We start from the raw sequence: 22,917 nt of genomic DNA, 5'->3' as shown, positions 1-22,917 counted from the left end.
CTGTGAGATCAGTCCTGCTTTTAAATACAAGTCGTTTCCACTCTTTTATCAGTGTTAATGAGACATTAAAAAGGCAGATTATCGTTCACTTCTTCCATAACAGAATAAGCCAAATGCAGCGGCAGAAGGAGAACCTGACGGCGCAGGTGAACCGAACCGACGCCGAGCAGCTGGTTCTGGAGCAGGAAGCGGCCGCGTTGGACCGGGCCCTGGGCAACGTCACCGCGTCGCTGCATCGGCTGGAGCCGACAGACGCCGCGGAGGTCAGTGCGTTACGTCACAGTGCGCAGCCACAATCACTTCATCCCAATAACGCGGGTTTGATGGAAACCACTCGACGGCGTGAAGAGCGGGCTCTTCTCTCTCTCTCTCACCGCATCCTCACTCCGTTTTATTTCTTTGATTTAACATTTGGCGAAGGCAATTCGGGCTGAATTTGCTGCTCCCATTGTGTGTGCTGTTCAAGAGCCCGCTGATTAAGTGCGGCGGCGTCTCTTAACAGGCAGAATGCTGGAAAATGTCATAGTAATAGGCCGCTGTGCCTCCTGTAAGCGGCTGAATAATGGCCTCGCAGAAAGGCAATAGACAGCAAAATGGGGCTGTTCTCACCAACGCACACCACCAGTGTCCTCCCGCTTCCTGTTTAGGTCGGCGACGACCTGCTGAAGCGCACACGGGAGCTGGAGCAGCGGGTGGAGAGCGGGGGCGAGCTCATCGGGAACATCAGCGGCGGGGCGCGGCGCGTGAGGGAGGCGGTGAGGGGGAAGATGGAGGCGGTGGACGGCGTCAGCGAGGTGAGTGGCGTCAGGGCTGCGCGGCGCCGGTTCACGCCGCATGGAGGCCCGCGCGGACTCACGCCTCCACCCCTGTGTATCTGCCTGAAGCTACAAGCGCACGTCCAGGCAGCAGAGGCCGCGGCGCTGTCGTCCGTGGTGACGGGGAAAGCGGCGGAGTCGGAGGCCATCGCTCTGCACAGGGAGCTCCAGAGTGAGTGGCTCCGTCTCTCCGGCCGACTTGTTTATCCTCGTCTGACTCACATTATTGTTTTCGTTGAGCAGCCAACTGAATGATTTTCTTTTTCTCAAATTGAAATGTCAAGTGCCCGCGACTGAAAACAAACATAAGAGCTACAGATTCGAGCATTACTCTAATAAATGTGTCATCACCGCTGTGATGTTTTGACCCAGTTGTCATGCATTAAACGCGGCGGCGGCTTACATGGGGAATGTGATGAAGTGGAATGCTCTGGAATTCAGCTCCGCGAATGAGACGCTGCCTGTTTGTGGTGCACAAAGAGAATCTTAAGTAGTTTTGCCTGCATTCATCAGCCGGTAAAAAGCAGCGCGAGTGGATGATAGAGGCTTGAAAGTATAAATTACATAAATTGCATTACAATTTTGGAATTCATATCCCTATAATCTGCCTTCATTGTCCTGTCTCCCCGCAGACATGGCGAGGGAGTGGCCCGTCCAGCTGACCCAGACCACGGCTGCAATGAAGAAGGTCAAACCTCTGGAGGAGAAGGTTCTGGCTGATGTCAGGAAGAAGGTGGCGGAGGTTGAGACGATGCTGAAACCGGCCTTGGAAAACTCCACCCTGTCCAACACTACGCAGGAGGCGGAGCAGACGGCCCAGACTGTGGCCAAGGCACGGGTTCTATGAGGCGCAGAGCGAGGACGGTTGCCAGGCCCTGAGCGGCAGTGCGGTCTTCATTCTTCTCTGCTCTTCTTCGCGTTTAGGAATCCAAGGATGTTCTGACCCAGGCCAAACACACCAAGACTCTATCGGCTCACGTCAGCTCCCATATAGATTCTGCTCTGCAGCTGCTGTCTGACGCGCCAGCGCACAGGGCGAACGAGACCGCCGCAGAGGTACCGAGTCCCAATCTGTGCACAGCGAGTTCAGTTCTTTGTCTTCACGTCCAAGACAACGTTTGTGGATTAAGCCTTCTTATTTCCAGCCCGAGTTGTCGATGGCCGACCTGAAAGAAGACATGGAGGCGGCCAAGCTCCAGATAGAAGCCTATACTGTCACACTAACCGAGCTAATCAGCAAGATTGGTAAGTAGCACTTGTGGATACGTTACATTTAAAATGATTCAGTGAGTGTTTCTGAGCTAATATGATCCAAAGCGGTGATTCAGGCCCATTTCCTGTTTAATGTATTATGCAGTATAGCAGTGATCAGGCTTGGGGTGGTGGTCAGGTCAACCCACCATCCTCTCACATCTCCTGCCTCTCTTTTCTCCACCCGCCGTCTCCTTCGCGTCCCGCCAGACGGGAACGTGCCGCTGGAGCGCTTCGACCGGATCCTGAGCGAGACGGCGCGGCGTCTTCAGATGCTCCGCGGGAGCGTGGAGAGCCCGACGCTGGGCCAGAAGATCCAGAAGCTGCGCTCGGCCGCCGAGGACCAGCAGAGCCGGCTGTCCCTCATCGAGCGGGACTTGGAGGAGATCACGGAGGAGAGAGACAGTCTCAGGGACATTGCCCTGAACTTGCCTCAGTCCTGTCCCCAGGAGACCGGGGCAGGGATGGGATAGAGCCATTCACAAGAACATCAGAGTGTGGAGGATTTGGTCTGTGGTCAGTTATTAGTCAACTTCAAAACTGTTTCATTCCACTCTTTTTGACTGTTTCTCAGCCGAACCCACATTTCCACCAAGCAGCTGTCATCTGATTTACACTTACTCCTTCACCTTCTTGTCTGTTTCTCCCTCTCCCTCTCTTTACACCAACAGCATCCAAACTTTAATTTCACTATGAATAATAACCAGACGTTCTGAACTGCTGGAGTGCACTGTCAAGTTTAAAATAATGCTGATTTCCCTTTGTGGGGGTATAAGGTGTGTCTGAGTGCTGCTCCAGACTGACACATTCATTTACACTTGAGTTATTTCTCATCACTCTAGCTTAATTAACAATTAGTCCTCTTGGCCTCAGTGGGATTCAGGTCAGGCTTCAACAGCACACAACCTAGCGATCAGGATTCTTACATTGCCTACCTCTGTTTGTGCTCTCTCCATTTGTTCCTTCTGCGTCATCAAATTCAGAAAAATCCATTTTTAGGGTCACGCTTGGTCATGTTGACTGCTTCCAGGAACAAAATATATTACACTCCTCTCATTAATACTGATCAGGCCACTGGCTGCTAGTTACACATCTACATCTAGTTAGAGTGGTTCCAACTACCGTCCCGCCACCATTACTCACTGAAGTATACTTGAAGGCTCGTTTTGCATACAGAGCTGCATTTTAATGGATGCTGCTGTTTGGCAACGTAAATCACCGTGACGTGGAGGATGTACTCACAGCTGGAGAAGGATCATGATGCAACAGGAGAAGCTCAGAAAGGAAAATCAATAAAAAAATAAGTATTCAACCCTTAGAAAACTTGCTTGTTTGAGAATTAATCTTTTAGACTTTGGAGGTTTGCATTAATAAAAGTGCTTTTACGCCAGATTTATTAAATATGAGTATATAAATAAATCACCCATGGTTCAAATTCATATTTGCTGGTGGTGCAGTGCTTAGTGCTGTTAAAGTACAACTGGAAGGATATATTATATGAATGTTTCCTAAATTGTCAATATTTTCCTTTAACTCCAGGAGCTCCTAAATTTTTACTGTACACTTCCTTATTCTGTGCTCTTCTGTTTGGCAGAAACACAAATAATACACAGCATGATGCACTGGATGCTGGTTCACATACTGTAGAGCCCCACAAATTAAATATTTTATGACATTTGTGCTCAGCTTTATAGTTTTGACACAGCATGAATGAAAGTTTCACGTCCTGTACGTTTTATTTAAATTATTTTCTTCTTCTAGAAGGTCAGAGAAACAGCAGTGACTCCCGTGAACTTTGTACCAAGAAAATCAATACTCGGGTAAAGTACCACCTTGGCAAACGTACTGTAGGCACATATGCCCGTTCCCGTGGCAACATCAACGCAAATCCACCATGAGGGTAAAGTCAGGGAAGTCATATTAGAACGCGAGACAGGACCAGAGCATCAGTCGCAGTAGCAGCTGTGCACAGGTTCAGCCCAGAGGATGTGGTGGAGGGCGTTTCTCACGGCAACAATAACCCATCGCTCGCTCTCCTCCACATTAAAAGCAGCGGGTGACGTGGCATGACATTACTTTTACGTGCTCCCACTGTTTCATGTCAGCCAACGGCAGCGTTTACTCAGGATGGGCGTCCGTTTACGCCTTCCCTCCGCTCAGATATGCCTCCGTACAACTGAGTGGACACGCCACCTGCTGCACCGCTATTGATTTCTGCCCTCACGTTTCCGAGTGGTTCCAGTTGTCAGCAGCACTCGCATAGATTTTGCTCCCAGTCATTTGAAATGTGGAAAACACATTTTGAGATCATCTGTCTGGAAGTTCAGGGAACCAAGCAAACCTGAAGTAAAAAATATTTCACTTTAAATACAACATCTATCGCATGCAGTGCTTAATAAAGGAGTTAATGAGCGAAATGCAACAAAAACAAATGGACCAAAGAACGGAAGCAAATGTTTGACACAGTGAATCACACAGTTTTGTTGCACCTGAGGGACGAGGGCATCACAAGAACTCCACTTCACTTTGATCAAACTTCTTTTTCAGCAGTTTCAAAAGCGTTCAAGTCTCTAAACCATCCTCAACCTGTGGTTTGCGCCTTTCATGGTTAGTTACGGCACATTTTAAAACCCACCTGTCTCCTCTCTTAGATACCGTAAGCAGCAGAGCTCCATCCTTAGAAAACACTATGTTTTCATCGTGTTCCTGCTGAACATTGGGAAGCTGAAACTCTTTTAGAAATTATCAAATATTAAAAAGATTACTTTCAGATAAACTTTTTTAAATGGAAATTGAATTTTGCTGGAGTCATTTGTAGGACACACATTGAAGATATTGGGTTTAGTTCAACTTTTAAATGATTTGCATATTTAATACTTGTGTACATGCTAACCTTTGCAGACTAGGCTTTAAAAACCAACCTGATAAATGTGCAGTTACCACTTTTTTTGAATCGATTCCTTGTTTTTTATCTTCATTTGCTCAAGGAGAAAAGCAATAAAATAGAATCGTCATGTGCAGAGCAACGTTTGCCAGACAATGTTAAATCGGCTGGGGAGAATTTAGCGCAGTTTGGTAAGAAGTTGTTCTGATCTGAGAAGAACCGAAGCCCAGTGTGGGAGGTGGGTGAAGCTCAGAGCCAGGCGGGAACTGGCAGAGACCCTCAGATGCTCCTCAGTGTCTGCTGGGGAGCTAATCACAGCTGATCCCTGACATCTATGGGATGTCACAGTCCTCTCATTGTGTGTCAGGGTGAACGCTGACAGTCGTACGCTGGGTGTCATTCGCACGGCAGCCATATGCTAAGGATAGATTAGCAGAATAAAAAGACTGTGCCTTATTAATTCCTTCCCAAGTGAAATGTATCAGTGTCAATTTAGCTGCTTGGAAATCCACAGAAAAACAGCTCAGACCACAGATGCCTGGCTCTGGTCTGAGTAGGCAACACGAGTGCAAATCCTGAACATCAAAGATAGCTACTGACACGCCCCCCACTGTGCCTCTTGTCCCACTTCACAGCTCCTCATTAAATGAAAACAGAAATGGAAACCAAATAAGTTGATGCCCACCAAAAATATCCTTCCGCACTTTCAGAAAAGAGTTGCTCGTCTCCTTCATTTACTTCATCAGTAACACGAGTGAGTGCGAATGAAATCACAAAAGCGAGTATGGTTAATCTGTGACCATTCATCTATGTACAGTTATAGAAATATCCATTAAGCAGATTTCTCTCTTTTGATGAATAAAAATATTACAATATGCCCCATATTTATTAAATAGGACAGCATCTGTGCATACGCTGCAGTTAATCACCCAAGTTGCATCATCAGCTGCTTAAACTTTGACCTATATTGTTTCCATACCGGCGCTGCCTAATCTGAATCACAGCCAACACAGCAGTTGTTACTATAAATATGTTAATTCCCTATAAATTGTGTCTTTGAGTTTTGTTTTTAATGGAGGAGACGTCGGACGTGACGCGGGTGAAGACGAATCCGCCTTCACCGCTTGCAACGCGTGGAATCAGTCGGGTTCAGACTAGAAAGAAAAAGGTTTTTGCATGATGAAATTATTGTAACCTCGTCTGCGCCTCGAGTCCTGCAGCAATTCCCACCAAGAGGAAGAAAAAGAAAAAAAAAACTGCGGGTCCTGTTGGGAATTAGGCTTTAAAACGAGCAGAGTGAGGCCGTGGAAAATGAGAGCGCGTGTGAAAAGGTGAGAGAAGATTCAGATCAGTGCATTGAAGGCAAACACCATCGTCGCTGGTAAACAAGCCTGGGTGCATAGGGCGCCATGAATGTGACTGGAAAACTCGCCATCTTCCCTGTTGGCAAAGAAAAATGCAACCTTTCTATTACAAAGGTGTTTTAAACAATGTTCTTTTAAGCAGTTATCAAAAATGCGCCATAATATGAAACGGGCTGCTGCAGGATGCCGCCTCCAGGATGGAGATGATTAGGCACTTAACGGGTAATTGCATCTACCTGTTTGGCCTGAGAACACTTTCATGTCCCTCGAGAGCTGTCAAGTTGTCTTGGACAGATCTCATTGGACAAAGGATCTGGTTTTAGACACTGCGGGAGATAAAAAAAAAAAGAACAGGCTCAGGCCCAGGTGTAATAATTACCTGTGAATATAGGCAGGCACACAATGAGGCTACGGACACTATCTGCGCTCTTATCACATTTTTTCTCCTCTTTTATCTATTTAAATGGAAATCCTTCTTTTTCAGCTTCATGAAGGTTTCTTCTCGATATCATGGATGTCAGTAAAAGCAAAAAGAGTTTCTTTCTCTCTCTCTCTCTCTCTCTTATAGAAGCAGTCATGCAAATATAATTGTACTTAGGAGAGACGTGATGGTGACTTGGAGTTTGGGAACTCTCAGAGGTGGCGCAGCTTTCTTTTTTTTTTTTAGTCATGGTTCAACCCACTCGCTTGGAGTTTCTGCACTGAAATACATTTAAAGGGGTGTTAGAACCACGAGCACCTGCTGGGGAACGGTGACTCATAGCTGCAGACTAATTAAAGCAGGTACAAAAAAACAACTCCTCAGCCTGCGAGGTGGATTAACGTTATCAATACGCATTAATTACTTATTAATTATCAAACATCATGTGTTTGAGGACGAAGGAAGATCTGATTGTTCAGTTAAGCTTTTCAGAAGGATGACAGGGATCACATGCTGCAGCCACATATACAGTAAGGCTTTAGTGTCCATGCTGCCACCATATGTCAAAAGACAAAGGAAAAGGTCAAATCCGATGAAATAGCAGAATTATCACAACCCGCAGGCGTCGTAAGTTATTAGACACCCAGAGGAGAGGACATGAGTCAGCGCTGCGGTGCCGGCAGAGATGTGACTGGACTTGTTCATTATTATTTATTTCTTCTCTGCGCTTTATTCATAGAAACCTTCCCTCAGTTGTGACTAGTGAGATCTGGTTACGCAGGTAGTTCTGATTCTGGGAAAACACTGGAGACATGAGAGAAGAAGAGCAGCACTGACCTCAGAGCTGCTCCCTCTGCTTTCAGCGCTAACCCTGGTCCATTCGATTCAACCCGCCCTCCGGACAGACAGGGTGACGCGGAGCCGCGTGGAGCTGCTCAGAAACGTCTCCATCGTTTTCCAGTGTCACAAGAATGAACCAAATGGTGAATGAATCAGTCATCAGTGTTTGTACAGTGGCATAACTTATGAGAGAGGAAATGTAATCATTTAAATCAATTATATTATATATCATCATCATCATCATCATCATCATCATTGTTATTATTACAAATGGAAAAGTCAAGATTTTGCTAGTAAACCCGGTGTCTGGGTGTAAAGATGCTGCAAACAGTGATGAAGCCAGATAATTATCTCCTCCACACTTCAGCCCCTTTTACGCAGCTGTTTCGGTTTCTCCGCCAGCAGCCGCCTCACTGTTTTAATTCACTCTCACAGCTTTTATCAGTTCTCAGTCTTCTTCTCCTCTTTTTTTTTTTTTTTTGCAGTAGCAGGCATCTGTTTCCAATCTTCAAACCACACACAGCCACAGTTAGTGACAAGCTGATGAACACAGTCAGCGTCTAAGAGAACACCGGCTCGACTTAAAAGGTGCGGACACGTCAGCGTTGTGTTTACACTGGCTTCTTTCTGCTCCGACGAGCAGCCATCGCTTATTGGCAGGTTTAAATTACAATATTTAATGGCAGACGAGGGAAAGGGAGTAGATTTTAAAATACAAAAAACAAAGCGTATACCTGCACAACTACTAGATCTTCTTCAGCTTATTTCATCATACACTTAAACTAAAGGAACCATGATGATGTGGCCTCATTTTCTGACTGACTTGTGCTTCCACGGCCGCATGGACACAACAAGCCACGCGTGAGACGAATAAAAAGGCATAATGCCCACTTCAAACACCGCTTACCACTAATCCCCACACGCTCAAGCCTACTGTGATTGGAGATTACTCAGGAAGGAAGCAAAGACACGAGAGTGCAGCTGGCTGCATTTTTGGTCAGCGTATGTCCTTTCACACAGACATGAACCCGTCATAGAAACGGCCTTTCGTCCAATTAGGGGTCATTATTTCCTGCTGCCATCACCTGCTGAAGATGGTCCCCGAAGAATCCTTGCTAACTCCTTCTTAGAGTGAGTGGTCCATGAGGATGCACAGTCACATGGATGCACAGTGAGTCAACTCTACTCTGGGTATTTGTGAGCAAATCGAGTCAAAATGTTTAATATCACATCATCTGATGTCATAGGTGAGGTTTCTCTGGAAGGTTTATGTTTCACTTCAAAGTGTAGTTTTATTTTGTAACCTGCATTTAAGGTTTTTCTTTTATTTTGTCATAAAAATTGATTTTGCCAAGCTAAATAAAGTGGGTTTCTTTCTGTTTATTTTGGGCCGCTTCAGGGATTTTCAGAGCGTCCTGTTTGTTCCACTTTGACGGCTTCCGGGACCCGCTCCCGTGCAGGACGCGCCACAGGTGTGAGGTAGCGGCGCTCAGTTAGCGCTGAAGAGTGGAACGTGAAAGCGCGTTCTGGCGGCGAACCGACAACCGGCAGCCTGGCGTTCGTCTGCGTCACTGTATGTCAGTCCCTCATTTGGAGAGAGATTAGGAGACGTTCAGGAATGGTTTCGAGAGAATAGACTCCATTTGAATGTTTTGATGTATGACAGAAGGACAACTTCAAAAATCAATGGCACAAAAAGAATATGTTTTATGACCATGAGTATTTGTAGTAGTACTGTGTGTACTCTTTCTAGAGAGCTGAATACATGTTAAATGCATTGCATGGTCATTGTAGTCTGTGCTTTACATCCTGGACACTCATACAGTCACATACAAGGTCATCATGGCTGTCATTATGATTATATCATCCTGATTGGCACATACAAAGGTCAAATGTACCTGTGATTCATGTAGAATAAATGAAATCGTGTCTACGGTGGTGCAGATTGAGCGCCGCATCCCATCAGGCTCCACCAACAGGCCCGCTGTGTTTACTGTGGGCACGATTCCCTTTACAGGCTCCTGATCTGATACTGGTTTGCCTCCGGTGTCCCCAGCAGGAGGTCTTGTTCCTGAAAACATTGCTCCCAGGTTCACGGAGGCACACGCGCTCTCTCTCCACCCAGATAAGGCTGCAGGAGGCGCTTTATTCACGCGCTAAGGGGACAGACAGACAGACAGACAGACAGGACAGACAGACAGACAGACAGACAGACAGACAGACAGACAGACAGACAGACAGACAGACAGACAGACAGACAGACAGACAGCTCCCATGTGAGGATTCCTGTCAAGGAGGGAGGAAAAATTGGTTCTGAGTGAGTGATGGAGACGTATTAGCTGACGCTGAACCACAATAAACGTTATTATTTAGTAGCAGGCATAACAGGAGGTGTGACTGTGCTTTTTACTGTGACCTTCCCTTTGAGAAACTGCAAGAAAATAGATAAATAGGTGTTTTAGTGTTTTAGAAATTGAAAAAGTGCATTCATACCAATAATCACCTTTTAACTGTGCATCAGTCTTTATTTAGTAGCATTATAATCCAATAAGTAAAGGTCTGTTTCTTATTTACCTATAATATTTACTGATGGTGAAATGTATAATGAAGACAATAATGATAATTATCATTTAATGTGATATTAAGTCAAATACTATTATGTAGTTTCTGATACTTCCTACATTTAGTGTATAAAGCAGTGTGGGCCAATGCTGCCCTCATGTGGAGCGTTTGACCGACAACAAAGGCCTAAACAAACAAAAAGCTTGGGATTTGTTCCACATCGATTGCATCTGCAAATGGCTCGCTGGGTTTGATACGCGTGGGCTGCATGTTTTGTTTATATTTGCTTTAATGAAGTTTGGCTCTGGGCTTCGTGGCTGCGCCGCCTTCACTGACCCGTCCTCGTCCCCTGCTGTCGCCGCACCTCGACGCACGCACTCCACCCTCCGGTTCCGTCCACTTCTGGCGTCCGTCGTCGCCGTTCTCCCTCGACCCGGATGCCAGATCCCGATAAGAACCTGTTCCCACCTCGCAGCCATTCATCTCCCTTCTCTGCCCCGTCTTTGAGACTATGTTTGACAACCTGCAAGGATGCAATTACCCTTTCACCCCTCACCTAATTCACCTACAGCCTCCTTTGTCATCCAGTGAGTCACTTCACACCTGAAGACCTGCATTAAAACAAATTTCACTTCTCAGTAAAGTCTCACAGACGTCGAGCAGTTTTCCTTTTCAGCAGCTTGACCTCTGGATTTGATGCTAAACTCTAACAGTGGTGTTGGTGCGTGTGGGTGTGATACTCAATAATATTACATGTAAATTGTTGCCATCTAATCAATCAGGGATGAAAATAATCTTATCTTCCCTTAATAACTTTTCTACTCCAAAAATGTGAATTAACACTGGCAAGTCAAGCTTATCTGAAAAGGTCTATTAGAAACAGATAGCCAACAGTTACTCTCTAAAAGACTTGCACGACGGCTGCTTTGTTGAACAACTAATGAACTTGGCCCCCCTTAAGACACTCGAGCCCCATTATGGGTAAAAAATCCAATCCGGTGAACTTAAAACGTCTGGATGGTGATGAGTTCTCGTGGCGGTGCTCCGCAGGTCCAAAGGCTAAGCTACATTTAGAGGATGCGGCACGTGTCATTTATTTCTGCACGGCTTCAGGGATGGAGCAGACGACACACATATACTGACAACAGCATTAGGCTGGAGCTTAATCCGTGTTTAGTAGACTTCCCTTCTAACCATGTAAGCTATAGCTCTGCACTATTTGCAGGCGCGTGTAAACAAAGAAGGGTGATGAGCTCTTTGCTTAAAGCTTCCAGTCACAATAGAATGAAGCTTTTACAGCTGAGGACCACAAGGGGGTGAAAAGCCGCCATTAATAATGCAAACACCAAATTCCTTTTTTACTGCAAATTGTTCCAAAACCTACAGTGAAACTTGAATATGAATATGATCATAATGGTTCCTTAATTCTCTGGGTGGGTTCTCTCCAGGTACTCCAAAGGTACACCTCTCAAAAGGTTGCTGGATGGATTGAATGCTAATTGAAAGTGGGTTGAGAAGATTTCTAAGCCAGAGAAAATCGAGAAGCAGTTCAACATTAAAAGGGCTTTTTGGGTGAAATGCTTTGTATAGATGAGGAGATGCAAATCCAGCCGCGTTATACAAGCCAGGTGAATGTAGGCAGGTGGTTTGATGCAGCTCTTAGTGATGAAAAGCCAACCTGGGGCCTGAGACAGCAGGGAGCGCGTGGCATTTAGAGCACAGAGACGGCTCCGCTCACACTGTGACGCCTGCAGTTTGGTCCACGGCCACAGCCTCTGGCGCTGCACGATGTGCTGGGGAGAGAAGTGGCTGTGGGTGGGATGACGGAGCGCCGACCAGTTTAACAGAGGAGTTTGAATGTACAACAGCTAGAGGGGGCATGACGCCGCCTGTAAGGAGGGAACAGTCTCAGCAGGGGGGATGTGGAAGCGGAAGGATGGGGGAATTAAAGCAGGGGCTCGGACTAAAGGAGGCAAAGCCCATGTAGAGCGAAGCAGCGTCAGACAATAGAAGGCAATACATTTACAATTAACTCCATATAAGAGTAATACCTAGAAACTGAAATCAAGCCCTCCGCGCTGAGTTCAGGTTCTTCTGTTCACTTTAATTTGACTAATTTTAAAATTCATGAGCAAAGTATATTATAAAATATTATTTGAAAACAAAATTACAACACGGCAGATTTTAGTACCGGCCAGGATGACATAAATGCACGTGCAGATTTCAGTTCTGTGTGAATATAGTTTTATTACTACGTATTTCTTCTCGACAGGACTTTAGGATTTCTCGTCCGTTCTGTTGCAGCATCACTGACGTCGTTGCACCGGTCACGCCCCTCGCTGCGTGCAGTTTCATTATGCACCACACGATGGTAAGCGCGAGTAAGAAGCGTTCACAGTTTACTCCAAGAGCATCATTTACTGACTAGAACTGTGCGCTTACACGATCACAGCGGAATCGGAATGTTTCAGTCTTCAAAATAAGAGTTTAAAAGTCAGTGTGTGTGTGTGTGTGTGTGTGTGTGTGTGTGTGTGTGTGTGTGTGTGTGTGTGTGTGTGTGTGTGTGTGTGTGTGTGTGTGAACTCCCTCCCGTGGAAAAGGCCTCTGTGTTAGATGTGTGTGTTCCAGTCTGCCTTGCGTCTTTTATTTATGATTGTACAAACTACAACAATTCAAGATACAATATAATTAAATCACATTTAAAACATGCATTTATGATTTTAAAGATAATTATTGTGTAGTCAATATGACCCATTATTAAAATATTTTATATTTGTAATTGTATTATTCTCTGGCGTTAACTGAAGTGAGTATTATTTATCATCAAAAATATTTAAAATAATAAAATTAAATAAAATTCGCACTTCCCATAAATACATTAGCTTTTGTTTTCGTCGTCCAAGACGTGGGTCAGTGTATCTTTTACTTTGAAATGCTGAACCGGATGTCCCTCTATTAATTGCGTCCGTCTTGACGCCGGTGCCGAGTGGCCCACACTGAGTCCAATCTCAAACAGAGAGGAGAGTATCACCCCGGCGGGCAGTCGCGGAAGCCTCCTGGCTCGGATATTATTTCATTTTCTGGATTTAAAAAAAAAGCCCAGCTACATTCCAGGATGCCTTCAAGTCAAAACGTCCAAGGTGATGAATAACGGGAGCGCGGGCTGTGTGGTTCATGTCATCTCCTTGTGTCTGCTAGCTAAACGCATAGACTCCCTACAATAGAGCATCGGGAGGCCGAGCGGCTAAACGTGTGTCGACATGAACCGGGTGCCCGTTAAAATGTCGCCTTTTTAATTTTGCAGGAGGCAAAGCCTTCGGCCTGTTAAAGGAGCAGCAGAGGCAGAGGCTGGAAGAAATAAACAAGGTACGTGCCGCGCGCTGCGTGTCTCTAACGGCGCCTCGCGCAGTTTCGGTCTAATTAGCGCCCGTTCACTCGACTTGGCATTGGCCTTGTTTGTGAACGCGGCGCCGTGAACGAGGAACCCCCCCCGAAACCCCACGCGCCGCGCCGCGTGTCGCTGCCCACTACGACCACGCCGCCGATGCTCCTTATTGATTGGCACTTGTTGAATCAGCGCGCGCTGTCACGCTTCGCATTAGGAGACCTCGCGCTCATCGTATCGACGCGTTAAAAAGCATTTGAACCACGTTTTGCAGTCATCCCAATTGTTTTTGTTGTTGTTTTTTTGCCGGGGAAACAGGTGTCTGAATGAGCTCTTTGTCCCACATTAGGCCTCGTTCGGTCGGATCGCCGTGCAGCAGTTCCCACAGATTAACTAGATGTCTGCGTAATCTCCTGCTTCCCTCCTTTACTTTGGCCGGCCGCCTGTCGTCGGCTCCCCGCTGCGGTCACATGGAAACCAGGTCGCGGACAGAGGGCGACCTGGAGCTCCCGTGGCGTTCCTGCTCCCACACACATTCATGTGGCGTTTTCTTAACCTTTTCATTGTTCATACGAGCAATGGGAGGAGATGGGAACCCTGATTGTAAAGCGGGCGGTCTGTACAATAAGATTAATACCATGACATTTTATTTACAGCACAGCCCAACAATCCCAGCACGTTTCTTATCTTTGTGAACTGTTAATCAGATAAATACTAGTGGCTGTCGTGCCTTTCAATTTAAAGTCTTAGTTCTTAAAACTAATTAGAAAGTTGTGAAGCTCATGCATTATTATTGATTATTGGAGTCAATACAAGGTTTTGGGTGATAGGTGATACTGAAGTTTGCTGAGTGCAGCAGTAGCTAAATTTGGAAACATTCGGGTTTGACTTCAGGCAAAGGCAAACAATGAAGGACGTGCAGATATTCAATATTATTATTATTCAATATTATTGCTGCTGATATTGGCAGCTTTTTGAGACTCTGACCCTGATTCCTTATCAGTGCTGCCAGAGGTTGCACGGGTTGGAATACAGGCACGCTCTCATAACCTCGTAGCTGCTGACGGCGCGTGGATGTTGCTGTTGCAGCTGAGTCAGGCGACCCTGATAAACACCCGGCTGCAGTGTTTATCGTCATCACCCTTAATTACCACTTTGTCATGCACATGGAGGTCACTGCAGATGAAGCCTCGCTCGCTGTCATTCCTTCTCGCCCGTCTTCCCGCCCTGATTGGAACCGACTCCTACGCCACAGATTGTGTCATTACAATTTCATTAGAGTGGATCCCTTCAGGCTCCCTCCTTTTACACCCTTGTGAGGTGTTCCACTTAATGAAAACAGTTAGAAGTAATGACAATCCAGGGGAAATAACTTTTTATGTCCGTGTGAATCATCAGTCTCTTTCCTGGAGTTTCTGTGACAGGACTCAGTCACATTGTAAACCCTGTAAAACCTGTTTTTCTCTCCATTCTCACTAAGGAATACCTGGAAGACCAGAAATACAGGGATGAAGACGACCTCCCTGACAAATTGGAAAGTTTAAAAAGTAAGTAAGCCCCCACTTCACTGGTTTATGTTAGCGTGTGGTGGCTGGTGGTCGTCCTTCTGGTTGCTCCTCCTTCACAGCTTTTGTTCTCCTTTTGTATTTGTTTGTTTGCAGCCTGCGCACACACAAGTCTGGAGCACTCTGTTTTGTTCCCACTCTTGTGGGACGGCAGACTGCTGTGATTTCTGAGAGGTTTTCCGAGGCCAAGTCCTCCGTGGCCTTGCAGGAATGTGCCGGGGCATTCTTCTGCTTATTGTTACAATATTCAGAACTTTGTGGGTGAACTCAAAGCTCCTAGGACCAGGAAAAAAAATTGCTGATAGAAGAAAATTACAGGAATAAAATTGCCTGGTTTACTGAAGAGCTCCTTCCTCAACATTGAGCCTTAATTTCTCTTCATGCACTTTCAAGTGAGACAGGATGTTATGATGTTAATTCTGAACAGGGGCATGTGTTTCAATATCAAGTGGGATTTGTGGTGGGGGGTTTATATGTAAGGTCTTAAGCCTTACTTAGTGAAAGTGCCTTGAAGTGACCTTTTATTGTAATATGGTGCTACTGTATATAAATAAATTGAATATGAGAGACGTAATCCACTGTCCTACTTACTATCAGCGCCTGCTGGAGGAAATGGGGCAGCAATATATAAACAGAAAGGAGGCTTGACAACCAGATCCTGGGAGAATAGCTGAGGTTTTTTTACTTCCCTCATACCATACTGTCTCCATGAGTCAGAAACCAGTGTCTGAACCACCAAAAGATCAAAACAAATCCTGACAATGCCTGCAATTACAGCACATTAAAGGTGTAAAGTGAAGCCCCTTTAAATTATCGCTCCTACAAAATGGCTTTAGGTTCTTGAGTTAACCGAACTGTCATTTTGCCACAGAAATGTGCTGCAGGAAGAGAGGAGGGGGAGCACTTGAGATTTGTTCAGTGGAGGCATTTTCTGTAGCTGCAGATGATCAACAGGCTGCCCTGCGACAAGTGGCCCACTCACAAGTGCGTGTGTGTCCGCGTGTGTGTGTCCGTGTGTGTCTTCGGAGGCCCACTCCTCAGAGTTCACGAACAGCGTTGGCATTGTCCTGCCCAACTCCCCATGGGTGCACACACAGTTAACACAGCTCCCTCTCTTCCCCTCCCAATACTCACAGAGCGTCCATTGTGGGACAAAAATAAGGAGTGTAATCGGACTAAAGTGGTCTTCTAAAGAAAAGACACTGGTGAAATTTAGACAGAAGGAGGGAAATGCCTGGATTTGGTATTTCCTAGCAGCTGGCGGGAGCATGTGAATTATGAGCTTCTACAGAGGAACTTATGTAACTCACAAAGCAGCCTGTGATTAAACATCTGCCTTGGTATAAAATTTCATGCTAGATGGTTAAAACCTGTTAATTCCATCTCTGCAAAAACTTTGTGAATGACTCCCAGCGTGTTCTGTGTAACATTCAGTTTACAGGTGGTCGCAGCCCAAAAAACTGCCTCGTCCTCCAGAAATGTCAAATACATGGTGCAATTTTTCCTCTCCTGGCCTGTTGACTTTAAATCCATTTCTCACGTCAACCCCGCTCAGCTGCCTTTTGCTGACGGACGTTCGAAACGCACGCGAAGACGAGACCACACCTGCCGTCATCAGCTGCCGGCGTCTGTCTTTCTGCTGACTCAGCTGTCGGCTGAGTCCGAGGCCGTGAGCTCAGCACCGTGTGTGGCAGCCGTTGCTGACGCACAAAAACACCAGCTGGTACAAAGTGTCGGCATGAGAACGGATCGCTGCTGTCGCTAATAATCCCACGTGCGTTTGTGTTGCAGATAAATATGCGGAGTTCGACCTGAACGACCAAGGCGAGATCGGTGAGTGGCGGGCGGCACGCCTCAGACAGCACCTGTCAGCTCCACCGTGGGCTGTGTCAACACGAGGGAGCAGTAATTAATAGAATGTGTGTGCGCTCGGGGCTCCACCAGGCTCGTGTGTCGTCTTTGTGTCCAGTGTGTAAAGCGAGACCCGCAGCTGCTGAGCTCCTCTGAAAGCAGAGGCGCTCGATTTAACCACTCTCTGTGATGTTTGTTCATTTCCTACGCCAATCGGCCGATTTTCCATTTAACCTGTGCAATATTTAACATTTACTACCTCATTGGCTTCAAATTGGCAGCATGCATGTTTAAATGTCAGCAGAGGTTTCGTAGAGGCCTAAAGCCCTTCTGATGAAACCTTTTTCCCCAACATCATGTTTGTTTCATTCATTCAATAATCTAACGATCTCCTGTGCCCTCTCTCAGATCTGATGGGTCTCAAGCGGATGATGGAGAAGCTGGGCGTGCCCAAGACCCACTTGGAGCTGAAGAAAATGATTGTGGAGGTGACGGGCGGCAGCAGCAACACCATCAACTACAGGGACTTTGTCAAGATGATGCTGGGCAAGCGTTCGGCTGTGCTCAAACTGTAAGTGGGCCTTCGTCTGTGAGAGGATGAGGATGAACACGCTCTGATTTAAATGATATATGACTCGTGCTGTGTCGGCCAATTCATCACAGGCTTTGTGATGCCTAATATGATGTCACAGCCCACATGCTGCATTATCATTAATCTCCCATCTCTGTAGGCCGTCCATAATCAGCCCCTCTTCATCCTTAGCAGGAATCATGTGCTTACTGTAGGTAACTAAATACAGGCTGTCAGTCACACAGGGCAGGTATAGCCCCAAAAATCATTATGTAATCAACAAAATTCATCTTTACGTTAAATGATTCCTTTGATGTGTTTTCTAATCGGTGCCTGTGAGGTAAGGTGTACTACTTCCTGCTATTGTGAAATGTCTTATTGCAGCCAGCCTAAGCCTTTTAAAGCAGCCTTGCTCTGGATCTGACTGCAGGAGCCAGAGTGTATTGGCTGCTGCATGTCAGCTCTGCCCAGATAAGCTGGTTGGACCCTTTAGCAGACAAATCTCATAATCCTGCCGACACCAAGCAGACGAAATCCATAACTTCTTCTACTTACTCAACCAAATATTTCTCATGGTGCTAAGGACCATTTTTACAAATTAACTGCTTCACTTATTATCATGAGGTGTGATCAGTCTACTGTCTCCCACCAAGTCTGAAAAGAAGATGAAATCTTAATGAAAATGGTTTATTATTCTGTACATTATGCATGAGTTTTTAATGAATTTTTGTGACGCAAACCCAGACTCCTCCTCTCTGATCGCTGCACATGCTTCTCTTGCGTGTTGTGTTGGCCTTTAGAGGGAGGAGGGAGGGTGGCGGTGCAGGCAAGAAATCTACTTGTTTTTCCTACTTGCAGGACAACAATTGATTTAGCTGCAATTAGCGGAAAATCATTAAGGTCAGGCTCCACAGTTGGGTTGAGTTTTTGAAAGCTGAAAGATTCTGGTGACGGATTAACCTCAGTTAATGAGTAGCAGCAACCATGAGGGGACTTGACTACTAAATTCTTGTTTGTTTTTAAGCTTTACTTGTAACAAAGTTTCACTTTTGAGACTGTTGTTGCACAAAAACACTAGGAGTGAACCTTTTTTATGATGACATGTTGCGTGAGTGAGTCTTAATGGAATTCTATCTGTAGACCAAACATGATCTGAGTTTAGTCTCATTTCTTCTTTATTATGCTTTGGATAAAACCAGTCTGACCAAAGCCCGTTTTGCTTAAAATAACAATTTGAATAACTATTCACATAATTCTAATGTCCAGTTTTTTTGGTTTCCTGGTGAATGATCTGCTCAACTTTAAGCATAGCGCTGTTTTTATTAGGCAAATAATAAATGCGAGTTTATTTAATTCAGCAGGATGGGGATGAATATAGTAGATGAACGTGTCACTGAGATATGCACTTTAACCCTCACGTTCTGTATGAAGTAGTCAGAGCCATATAATTATTTAAATGTCTGTATTTATTTTTCTTCTGCATCCTCCAGTGTTTCTAGTTTTACGTGTGTGCAAGCGTATCTTCAGTTGTTTGTCCTTTGAACTGTAGTAGTTGTGGTAAAGATGAAGTGAATGACTCCATCCAGCTTAGAGAAGCAGAGGAGGAATCAGTAGTGTGAAAGTGGAGCTTGCCAAAGCGATGTGCCTGAGTTTGCGTTGCTAAGTGCCGTCACTGGGATGATTGCTCCTTATGGGCTTAGCGAAGCTTTGCAGAGTTTTCCTAAAAAGGAAATTAAAGGCGTACATTGGCTCTGAATAGCTCCTGTCAGATCCTTCACTCTACTGGGTGCAGACTAAACCACTATTTCCCGCAGTCTCTTTGCGGTTCCTCTTCATTCTCCTCATTTCACTTACTGCTCATCATGACTGCGGCTGCAGGAGTTGGCCATCATCCCCCAACCCCACATCCTGTATTTGCACTCCAATATATAGTCATATAAATAGCTCCGGCCTAATCCAAATGTTTAAATAGTATAATGTGGCTGTGTGCTGAAGAGGCAACACACATTTCACACAGGCCTAACTGTCACACACCATGATATCATTAGTGATGTCATCTTGTGTTATTAATCCTGACATACACCAGAGATGCCCCACAGCGTCTCCATCAACCACCTTTTATTTTCAGCCCATGTTAAACATGTTTGAATTTTTCCTTCTCTCTTTAGAGTCTTGGTCTTTGAAGACAAAGCCAACGGCTCTCCCTGCAAACCAGAAGGCCCCCCTCCAAAGCGCGACATCGCTAGCCTGCCTTAAGCGTAGATGTCAGCCTCCGGACTGCCAATGGAGCAGAGGGACCATCAGTGGTAGCGCTGAACTGACCCCTTTTCGTGGAGTGTCGTATTAGTGTGGGACCAGTGATCGAGGATGTTATATTGTGAATATATGGTGTGTGGAAGGTGTTCGTATTTTGGAAAACTGAGCCCACATCCCACTAAATAATCTTTGACTGTGAATATTATTCTTTTACCTTTAATTTTAATGTAGCTTTGATAGTGGACATGTAATTGGCTTTATAAATTAAATTTTGTACTAAAGGTTTCACTGTTATATTTTAAGGGAAGACCCAATTTTTCATTTTTAACAGTGAGAGCAGGATGCTTTTAGGAGACGTTCACAAAAGGACCGTCTTTTCATCACACTCATGTCCTGCTTGGATTCCTACTGAGCTAATCTTGGTTAGGGTGTTGCTTTTGATAAAATGCCAGAGATTACAGGCCCTGTCCTGCCCGTGAAATCATTTGGGTGAAGAATAACATGTTGTTGTCCGTGACCAAGGCTTTCAGTTTCAGTGTGTGGCTTGAGGACCAGCAAATTGGGCTCAGTTTGTCTGTCAGGTTGAACACGTGGTCATTTTGGAAGGAGTGTGATTTACAGGCACAGCAGCAGAACAAATGTACATAAGATGCTCCACACAGTACAATCATATTCTTTCCAAGTGCCTCGACATGCAGACACTGTAGAGCTTAAACACAGAGTGCACACATGTTCAGATCAAGCAGTCTTCTCAGCTTACTAATTCCAGAAACCCGGGATATACTGTATGTTCTTTGACTTTTGGTAAAGCGTTTGAATGATGTTTGTTGATTTATATTGATATGGTGTTTATTGTTTTCACAATGCTGAGTATGTGACTTCACACGTGGTGGATTTTGAACTTCAGTTCATGTTTGTTGTTTTACTTTTATTTTTTAATGCTTCACTTTATGGATTTATACCCGTTTCCGGATATTTGTGCCTCAAGGTTTGTCTCTCTAGTTTTAAAATTTCCTGTAACTCATGCCATTTACTGTGACTTTGGTAGTTTTAACACATGTAATATGTTTTTAACTTTTTTTTTTCTGATTAGGTGTATTCCATCTTTTAGTGTTGAGATACACATTGTTTGCAGACACCAAAGGAATTAAAATTGTCTTTACACTAACCTGTTATTTTTGGTTTATTGCAGTAACAAAGTAACAGGTGAAAGATGGAAGATTTGACCAACTGTTGATGTAGAGTGGTTTTAGTGTGACATAACTGTAACATAAATATTTTCACTTCAGTAGTGAGAGCCAGTGTGTGTTCAGAACACGTTTCCACTTTTATGTTTATGTTGAGACATGACGTGCTGCATAGAGAGATTAAAGTGTCATTAACAAGCAGGTTCCGTACATATATACATCACTGTGCAGGACCCAAACATCTCACTTCCTGGAAAAAGGTCATCTGTATCACAACGATGCTGTGAAACAGATTAAACATATTTTGCTTGTAGGTAAAATGCAATGCTTGCATTATTAATGTTGTAGCTGACATACTCTTAATCTACATTATGCATGGTTTTCTAGTTCTTTTAGCTATGAGGGGATAGTTTGTGGGGATCGTTGGTTGTAACAATTTTGCATTTCATATTTTTCTAATTGGGGTAAATGTTCATGTATAATATATGTGCAGCTGTATGCATACATGCTGATGAGCAATAAAATGTGTCACTGACAAAGTAAATAGTATGAACAATCCTTTTAATGGGATCAACTGTGTCGTCTTTTTTTTTTTATTTAAAGGCCATAAATACTTTTTGACGTGAGAGTTATTGTGCAGAAAAAAAGGGCCACTTTGACAAGCTTGCTAACAGGGGCGCATCCGGTGGGATTATAAAAAGCACCTCTGTAATTAAAATGACCATTTTAATTACTGCTGCTTTAATAAACTGCCCAGGGCTCGTGTACACCAGGCGCAGTGGGAGGAAAACCAGAGTCTGACAGTTGGTGCTGGCATCTTTATAAAAGGAAAATTAGTGACTCAAACCTGTGTTTGCCTTGATTACATACTAATAATTGGCAAATTAAGATGACTAAAGCAAAATATATAACATTCTGCGTGGTAATTAGTGATTAGTGGCTGACATGGAAATTAATGTTACACCACAGTGAATCATTTTTATTAGGTCTGCTATATTGCACTATGTCGCCATCTGCTGGACACTTAAAGTCATAACACGTGAGAAAACATCTAAAAATACTGGCTTTATCAAAAGATTAAAGGTTCAATCAAGTTAAAACTGTGCCTACTGTCCTACAATTACTATAACGCCAATGCAAAAAGAAAGCACTGCACAGATCAGACTATTGTTGCAAATTATCAACAGATGGTAAAAGTAGTAAATCTACCAGCTCTACTACTTTTCTACATTAATAAACTGTTACAAATGTTATGATTTATATTATTAAATAACTAGGAGGTAATAACCAAAATTTATTTTCGCCTATTCATGCTAATGTATGAATGTGTCTTTTTAATGTTAAAGCGGGAAATTTACAGCTGTAGCTTATAGGCACATTTTCGCAAATCTGGGATTCTCTGCAAGACCTGCAGGAGCAACAAACAACCACAAGAGGTGAATACTTTGTTCTGTTGTTGTGTGCAGCAGAACAGTGTGTAAAACTCTGTAAAGCCAACAAGGAATAAAACACAGCTAGTTGCTTATAATTCCTTAAGCACAATAATCATAAACATTTGTATTTATGTATGTATTTCCATGTCAGAAATATAAACAAATGCCTTTACTGTATGCTACCATCCTTAACTTTTTATAAACTTAACATGCAACAAATACAACAAAAACTCACACATAAGTAAAAACACACCCAAGCACATGCAGAGTAGTGTAACTGACACAGAATAATTGTTGATTCCTAAAAGGCAGGTCAAGGGAGTCCAGGTAACAACCATTCTTTCCTTCTTATTTATGGTGTCCTGAATCTTCCGTCACAATGAATTCACAGGTTTGATCATCCTTTACCCACACTGGGCAGCTACACTGATCCGTTCATTATTATGTGGGTCTATGTCTGAGGTCACAGGGTACAGTACGAGCCGCTCCGGATAAAGAAAAGGCTCCGGCAAGCAAACACGACAAGCAGAGC

The 22,917-nt window shown here is 44.5% G+C and overlaps 2 protein-coding genes across 3 annotated transcripts in view; both read left to right on the top strand.

The window, feature by feature from the left end:
- lamc3 (laminin, gamma 3) overlaps positions 1-3,741 on the top strand; it is a 61,443-nt gene extending 57,702 nt beyond the window's left edge. Inside the window, exons 22-28 of one of the 2 annotated variants that reach the window (XM_029168564.3) lie at positions 104-263; positions 648-794; positions 885-987; positions 1,448-1,647; positions 1,740-1,871; positions 1,961-2,060; positions 2,277-3,741. In XM_029168564.3, the coding sequence (XP_029024397.1) occupies positions 104-263; positions 648-794; positions 885-987; positions 1,448-1,647; positions 1,740-1,871; positions 1,961-2,060; positions 2,277-2,539 (1,105 nt within the window). In that variant the 3' untranslated portion in view covers positions 2,540-3,741. Of the gene's footprint in view, positions 1-103; positions 264-647; positions 795-884; positions 988-1,447; positions 1,648-1,739; positions 1,872-1,960; positions 2,061-2,276 lie in introns of those variants that run through there. The other variant, XM_029168565.3, reaches the window with a different exon arrangement.
- A 9,365-nt stretch (positions 3,742-13,106) lies between these two features.
- On the top strand, positions 13,107-21,496 carry aif1l (allograft inflammatory factor 1-like). Its single transcript, XM_029168735.3, has 6 exons — positions 13,107-13,277; positions 13,442-13,503; positions 15,003-15,069; positions 16,879-16,920; positions 17,347-17,509; positions 19,678-21,496. The coding sequence occupies exons 1-6, from the start codon at positions 13,253-13,255 to the stop codon at positions 19,763-19,765; spliced, it is 447 nt and encodes a 148-aa protein (XP_029024568.1). The 5' UTR covers positions 13,107-13,252; the 3' UTR covers positions 19,766-21,496.
- The last annotated feature ends 1,421 nt before the right edge of the window (positions 21,497-22,917 follow it).

The sequence above is a fragment of the Betta splendens genome, chromosome 12, assembly GCF_900634795.4.
Source record: "Betta splendens chromosome 12, fBetSpl5.4, whole genome shotgun sequence".
NCBI lineage: Eukaryota > Metazoa > Chordata > Actinopteri > Anabantiformes > Osphronemidae > Betta > Betta splendens.
Note: the sequence above shows the minus strand (reverse complement) of the source record. Positions and strands in the feature narration are given on the sequence as shown.

Excerpts from the sequence above, each read along its gene's own strand:
- aif1l (XM_029168735.3), top strand. The coding sequence starts at position 13,253 with ATGCCTTCAAGTCAAAACGTCCAAG. Across the intron at positions 13,278-13,441 it reads TTCAAGTCAAAACGTCCAAG|GAGGCAAAGCCTTCGGCCTG; the intron begins GTGATGAATAAC and ends TTAATTTTGCAG. Across the intron at positions 16,921-17,346 it reads GAACGACCAAGGCGAGATCG|ATCTGATGGGTCTCAAGCGG; the intron begins GTGAGTGGCGGG and ends GCCCTCTCTCAG.